At 42.1% G+C, this 7,600-nt stretch overlaps 2 protein-coding genes across 2 annotated transcripts; both read left to right on the top strand.

Annotated features, from left to right (window-relative positions):
- Positions 1-2,571: 2,571 nt before the first annotated feature.
- On the top strand, positions 2,572-4,684 carry LOC117103330 (uncharacterized protein K02A2.6-like). The gene is made up of 2 exons (XM_033243869.1): positions 2,572-3,219; positions 3,731-4,684. Exons 1-2 carry the CDS (start codon positions 2,572-2,574, stop codon positions 4,682-4,684), a joined length of 1,602 nt encoding a protein of 533 aa, XP_033099760.1.
- Positions 4,685-6,221: 1,537 nt separating this feature from the next.
- On the top strand, positions 6,222-7,331 carry LOC117103329. The gene is made up of 3 exons (XM_033243868.1): positions 6,222-6,657; positions 6,789-6,865; positions 6,984-7,331. The coding sequence occupies exons 1-3, from the start codon at positions 6,602-6,604 to the stop codon at positions 7,229-7,231; spliced, it is 381 nt and encodes a 126-aa protein (XP_033099759.1). The 5' UTR covers positions 6,222-6,601; the 3' UTR covers positions 7,232-7,331.
- Positions 7,332-7,600: the final 269 nt, after the last annotated feature.

The following is a 7,600-nucleotide window of genomic DNA, read 5'->3' as shown; positions in this document are numbered from 1 at the left end:
TGCCCATACAATGCGCAACACGCCTTTGCACTCGCCTGAAAATGTAGGTTACATTGACCATAATAGAAAAAAAATCTAGCCGTTACAAAAAAATATTTAATTTGTCAAGTTGTTCCTTAGTAATGAAGCATTACATACATGAAAAGCATTTTTGCAAAAATGATGGATAACACTATGTACTTTTTTGGCCAAAAACCCCAAAATTTGACTACAAAAACATGAAAATTATAGGCTTACCTTCGTCGGCCTCCACAGCGACTTCCATGATGAATTATTCTGAAAGATATGTTGAGGCTCCTCCCACATGACCAAATTAGGAATAGATCATGAATATTTAATAATATCAATTTACAGTATTAATGGTGATTAAAAACATTAAATATTCAAAGCGAGTGACGTGTATACAAGTGGGTTTTAATTATAGCGCGCCCTATATATTTTTTGCGTGCCTCAATATCAGACTTTTTGTTCACTATGAAGATACCGTGAGACATTATCGTCAGCGGGAGGATTATCCCAGACCCGATTATCGACAGGTTGCTCAACGTGAAGGTGAATCCATTGATGAGTGGGGTGATCGGGTTATGACTATGACTCGAAAAGCATATAAAGATCTACCGAGGGCCTGGATCCGTCAGCAAGCTGCTACGAGGTTCTGTCTTGGTTGCCAGAGCTGGAAGATATGTCCTCCATAAGCATGTTACCACTCTGGCAGAAGCTTTGACCGAGTATGAACAGTACGACAGTCTCCGAGGATTGTATGGCAATAAGAGAGGGAGCAGATCTCAAGAAATTTAAAAACCCCTGATCAGGTTTGCTACCCATGTCACTCATCGTTCATCTACACCTCCTGCTTACTCCGAGAAGAGGATGAGGATGAAGATAGCGACGATATCGAGACTGCGGAATGTAGACAAGTGGGTAAACGTTACAACCGGGATGGTGAATCAAGCTATCCTCGTTCTTCTACCCATTAAAAGCAAATAGCTGTTACACATACTAGCAAATCGGTCCCTTCGAGCCGAAAACCATCTCCATCACAACCGAGGTCTGATAATAGATTGACCGCCCTCGAAGATCAGATGGTGGCTGTTAACCAGAAGCTTCATGCGGTGTTTCGAAATGCTAAAACCACTGGGGGATCGGTGCTATGAATGCCATCAGGCGTGGCATTGGCGTAAAGTCTGCCAGCAGTTGGGAACTTCATCTAAACAAAGCAGGCAGGTTGGCGCTCAGGGTGAGGAAACTTTAAACGAAGCCATGGCCAGCTAGCCGACCATCCTCATTGTAGCGGCCAACAAGAACAAGAAGGCCAGGAAATCATGCACGATACAGTTTCTTCTGATCTTGGTGCGCCTAGCAACACCGTTAGTCCACAAAATGTACATCTTGTTCCGGGTGGGCCTAGCAATGCTGCCAGTCTACAGAGAGTACACGTCAAGAAACTGTGACGACGTCAATCAATTCTGATTCACTTACTGCCTCCCATTGTAATAAACCGGGGGACAGTAACGAGTCAACAACAACAATGACAAAAACGACAACAGAAGAAATAACTATCAGCAGAGTAAAGTCCGAAAACGCGCTGCATGCAACTGCTGTGGTCAACAACGTAAAAATTAATGTAGTTGTATATACCGCAGCCGATTACACCATCCTCTCTGATAGGGTATAATCAAGCCTTGAACCAGCACCACCTATTTTAGCCTTGTCCTTTACCTTAGCCGGGAGGGGAACATCCATGCCAGGCTATCAGTTGGGCCCCGTTAACTTTCGTTTGGGTTCAAACGAGTATAGTATATTTTTCTATGTAGCTCCTATAAATGATGTGATGTTATTGGGTGGGGATTTCCTCCATCCCAACTGTAATTGACTTCGGGAAGCTACTATTAACTATTGGTGACAGCACCATATCTCTTAGAGGGAAGGCGACATCTGACTCGAGAGTAGCCCGAGTATTTGTTGCCAAACGTAGAGTAATAAATCTTCATTGTGCTGAACATGTTAAATGTCAATTAATTAATAATGGTTTGCCTATGACTGATTTCTTCATAGAATCGGACCCTAACGAAAAAGTAGCAATTCCAGCTACGCTGCACCGCTGCATTGATGCACCATGCATTTGCGTAGTGAATATGTCCGATAATTATGTAGCCATTAAGAGGGGTAGGAAAATAGGTATGGCCATGGAGACTGAGCAATTCGACGTGATGAACACCGAGTCACCAAGAATATGTTCAGTCACTGGGGATGACGACAAGTTCGCCATGGGAGAAGGGATTACGTCCTCGGCCAACGCCGTTACGTTTCGCTGGTGAGGAGGAGAAAGAAATGAAAAAGATGCTGGAAGCGGGAGGCATCCAACCTTCTGTTTCTGAGTGGGCATCACCCCCAGTTTAAGTACGCAAACGTGACGGGTCGGTACGTTTTTGTATCGACTATCGTGCACTCAACAACGTGACGGTTAAAGATGCTTACCCTTTACCGTTAGTCAGGGATTGCCTTGATACACTGTCAGGTAATATTTGGCTCTCCAAGTTAGATGCTATCTGGGGGTACTGGCAAATCAAGATGAATGACCAGCACCGTAAAAAGACAGCTTTTGTTACCAAACATGGGTTGTATGAATTCATTAAAATGCCATTTGGTCTCTTCAATTGCCCCGCAACCTTCTCAAGGGCTATGGGTTTAGTGCTGAGGGGACTCACATGGAATACGGTACTGGTATTTGTGGTATTGGGTAAGGCATTCGAAGATCATTTAAGTAACTTAGCATGCGTTCTTGAAAGGTTTTGTCAGAGTAACTTAGAGCTTAAACCTAAAAAGTGTGTTTTCTTTCAGAAGAAGGTTGAGTTTTTGGGACGTGTCGTCAGCGACGACACGTTATCAGTTTCCGATACCGATGTCCAAACCGTCCAAGAATGGCCTACTCCAAAGAAGGTGAAAGAGCTGCAACAATTCTTAGGATTGACGAACTACCATAGGGAATTAATCAGCAATTTCGCTGATATTGCAGCACCATTTTACCGTCTTACCTGTAAAGACAGTGACTTCGACTGGGGAGAGCAGCAGCGAGCTTTTAAACTACTCAAAGCCGCATTAACACAACCCCCAGTACTCGCATTACCAAACGGAGAAGATGAATTTATACTAGATGTTGATGCATCAGATCAAGCTCTTGGTGGAGAACTCCTCCAAGTCCAGGATGGTCAAGAAAAGGTGATTTCTTACGCAAGCATGCGCTTGGCTAAGGAACAGCGGAATTATTGTACCACTCGTAAAGAACTTTTGGCCATAGTCTACATGACCAGACACTTTCGTCATTATCTACTGGGACGACCTTTCCGAGTGCGGACTGACGATAGCCAAACTTGGTTACTTAACTTTAAGCAACCATAAGGATCGAAGAGCTCAGCCAGTAGAATATGATCATCCAACATCGAAAGAGCAAACTGCATGCTAACGCCGACGCTCTCTCTCTGACTCTGGGGCGGGCGCCACCCCACTTATAGATCTACCTTGTAGTGGGTGTTCGTATTGTCGACGAGCGCATGAGAGGTGGGCTACTTTCAAGGAAGTAGTGGATGATGTAGTGCCTATCGCTCATGTGGGTCAGATCAGGTCAGCCAAGGGGTCTGACGATATTTCATGAGATCCTGGGGGCCAGGTGACTATTGAAATAATTAGGCCGGACACCTAGGGTGGAAATAATACAATTTCTATCTTACAGGATAACGGATCCAGAGTGTATGCTGTACAACCAGATGCTAAAGCTACTTGCTGGGGCTACTCTTTGGATGTAATAAAACAGGGCCAGAAAAACGATCCCGACCTTCCACCCATCCTAGACTGGTTGAAGAACGGCGAGCCATTAGAAAAGACGCTCTTTATATCCAGCGCTTCAACTAAATTTCTTTTGTTGAACAAAGACCGTCTACAATTAACCGATGAGGAAATCCTGTTCATACAGCAGGAGAACGCTACTGGGCTCCTCTTAGTACTATCCAGGGAGTGGCAGATGGAAGCCATACGGCTACACCATGACCTACCGTCACCTGGGCACCAGAGAATAGCGAGAACAAAATTTAGATTGAAGGAAATGTTCTGCTGGCACGGTATGGGTAAGGATGTAGAAAGATATGTGTTAACTTGTGAAATATGTAATCGTAGCAAGAAATCCACTCGCAGGGGTAAATATCCGATGACCGAGTTTCATGCTGGGATACCGATGGAGCGGGTGCACATAGATTTCCTGGGCCCCCTACACAAAACTGAACTGGGCAACGTTTATATACTAATGATGGTTGATAAATTTACGAAATGGGTTGAGATCAGTCCCGTTCCCTCCCAAACCACCGAGGTGAATGCGAGGGCATTGGAGGGGGATTTCTTCTCCCGCTTTGGGGTTCCCTTCCAGTTACACTCTGATCAGAGGAGGAATTTTGAAAGTGAATTGTTTAACTCTTTATGTCAAGTCTTACAGATTCACAAGACCCGTACTACCAGCTATCGGCCGTCAGCCAACGGTCAAGTAGAGCGGTTTAATCGTACGTTGATGGATGCGGTAAGATGTTATGTTGGCAAGAGACAGAAAGACTGGGATGTCCATCTTCCGAAACTTGCTGGTGCATTACGCGCCACAGTAATTTACTCCGAACATGCTGATGCTAGGCCGGGAAATTAATCTTCCCGCTGATTTGATGTTTGTCCAGTGCCAGTCGGGGGAAGTTCAGGGAGTTGGAGACTACATCTCAGAATTGGTTCGTTCCATTCGGGACGCTCACGATACAGCCAGGGAGACCCTCAAAGAGACTCCGAAGCGCATGAAAATTAATTACGATCTGCGTGTTCTGAAACGGCCTTATCAACGTGGGGATAGGGTGTATATACTCGATAACAGTACCCCCAAAGGCAAATGCAAAAACCTTTGTCCTCCGTGGAAGGGTCCACAAAATGTACATCTTGTTCCGAATGGGCCTAGCAATGCTGCCAGTCCACAGAGTACACGTCAAGAAACTGTGACGACGTCAATCAATTCTGATTCACTTACTACCTCCCATTCTATTAAACCGGGGGACAATAACGAGTTATTCAGTGTGATTATTGTGATGTCTGGTATATTGGCTCATGTGTGAACATCTCGCCATCGGATGCCATGGACATTGATTTGTATAAGTGTGCCCAGTGTAAAAACCCAGGCCAGTTAACTATTCACTAACGTGTAATGTTAATAACTAGTTAAAGTTCCATTTCTAACCAAATGTATTGTATTTCCTTACTCTCGCAGAAATGGACAAGCAAGATCAACTACCGCCCGCCGATGAGATGCACGTTCAACTCAGTGTGGCCGAGGAGAGCGACCTCCTCGCCGATTCACCTCAACCGCCACCACTGGAATCACTCCCGCCCGCAGAGCCGTTGCTGCCAGCAGAGTCGCCGTCAACGGAGCCCGAAGCGGACTTCATCAACTGGAACCAACTCCATCCCCAGCTGAGCCATCACAACCTGGAGCTGGAATACGTCTCCGGAGAACGCTTGCGTTTGGCCGGGGTGTAATCTTAGGAGAGTCGTGAACATGAGGGTGCATGTTATGGGCAAACATGTACCACAAACCCTGAAACCCTTGGGCCGTAGTTCCTGGCGCCAAGCCCAACGACAGCTCGACATTTTGAGACAACTGGCTGTAGCGTGTATAGGTGAAGGAGCCACCTTGCACGAAATTATGATTCGCCTCAACCGAGAGAGGGGGATGAGAGAGCCAGGGGTTAAATTCGCTATAGGTCATCTCACCTACCGAACCATGCAAATGGTTTGTGCGGTAATTGGTGGGGAGAAGCCCGGTGTGTTTACAGTTAATCCCGCTAATCACCCTGCGTCATTGATTCACTGGCGATGTTTGGCGGCTATTGCAAGACTGTTTGCACGAAAAAGTGCCTGAGCCCTTATGAAAATTAACGTAACTGTGATTAAAAATTGCCCTGTTTTCTAACATACAAATGAGTATTAAAGTGTGTAAGGTATTGCCATTGAGATTTGTATTACTATTGATACAGTCCTCACATGACATAATTCATGTTCAAATATTGAATACCAACATGGTGGTAGCATTTCAATACTTGGAGCATGTACTTTCTTATACATTAGTTAATTGATACATAAATAATATATCATGTATAATAATTATTATGTATAAAATTCAAAAATTATTGTGTACAGTAAAATAAAATTTAATTAATATTGAACTATAGACTGTACTGTAGCCTACAGTAGTGTAATAGCGTTCAATATCTTTTATATATTATAAATTTTAGTCATTCAAATTTTGCATTATTTTTCAACCTAATACACACTCAATCTCTACAGTGTAGTAATTAATGGTATTAAATCACTTTTTTATTTTAGGTCTGATGAAAACTTGCTTAGTTTCAGTGAAGGGGATATTTTGATAAAGTTTGGTGGCGACAAGGGTGGGGATACAACAAAGTTTGAAATTCAATTGTGCTGTCTTCCCAAACCAAATTCACTGGAAAATGTAATTGTGGTGCTAGTATTTCAAGCCCTAGACTTCACCGTAAACCTTCAAAAAGGTCTGGCCCTTATTATGGATGAAGTTATGGATATAGAAGGGAGTGTGTGGAAATCAGAAAGGACAAACAAGTAAGTTTATCTATTTTTATGATTTGAAAATTGAAAACAAAACATTACATTACTTGAATTTTATCAATATTGTGTATAATTAATATTTAAATATTGAATATGACGTTTAAATTTTACAATTATTTTTCCAGGAGTCACACGTTACGATTGTTTTTCTTCGGGGATTACGAGTTCTTGTCTCGTGTTTATGGACTCATTGGATCTAACGGTAATAATTATTTCATTTGTATTTTACAAGGTAATAATAATTATTATTTATAAATAGAACATAGTAATAACAAATATTTTAATTCTTAAATAATGTAATATACTGTACATTTTTAAAGGCAAGTATTCCTGTATATACTGCTTGATAACTCAGCAAGGAATAAAAGATGGTACAGGAAATTGTTCTAAAAGGACCTTGGACAGCTACAATGATGACTTTGAGGAATTTGTTCGGAATGGTAGTGACCCAGCAAAAGGCAAATTTGTCTTCCATAGTGTAGTCAGAAAACCTATGCTCAACATCGAGTTAGATAAGGTTAGTATACAAAAAGAAAAAATATATATAATTACTGGCAACTCTTTCTAAAAACAACTTGTATATTATATTGTTGAAGTTAGACAAGGTTAGTAAAAATAACTTATTATTAGTGGTCACTCTTTAACAATCACATTTTTTAAACATTACATATGCTTACCTGAATCAACAAGTACTTTTCTAATTCTGACACTAATCACATATTTTTACAGGTTTCAATACCTTCGCTACATATCTCACTTGGGATATTTAAGAAACTGTTCGATATTTTAGAAAGAGATGTCCACCATATTGACTGTCAAATATTTTATTTGCGGCAGAGGACTCTTGATCCAACTAGTATGTTTTCAAACATGTTATGTACACTCCTTGAGAATAGTATGCATTCCGAAAATACTGTACTTAGATAGATTTGTATTC

This window comes from Anneissia japonica, unplaced genomic scaffold (genome assembly GCF_011630105.1).
Source record: "Anneissia japonica isolate Jap-2015-1 unplaced genomic scaffold, ASM1163010v1 scaffold287728_len311106_cov174, whole genome shotgun sequence".
NCBI classification, from domain to species: Eukaryota; Metazoa; Echinodermata; class Crinoidea; order Comatulida; family Comatulidae; genus Anneissia; species Anneissia japonica.
This window is presented reverse-complemented; position numbering and strand designations above follow the sequence as displayed.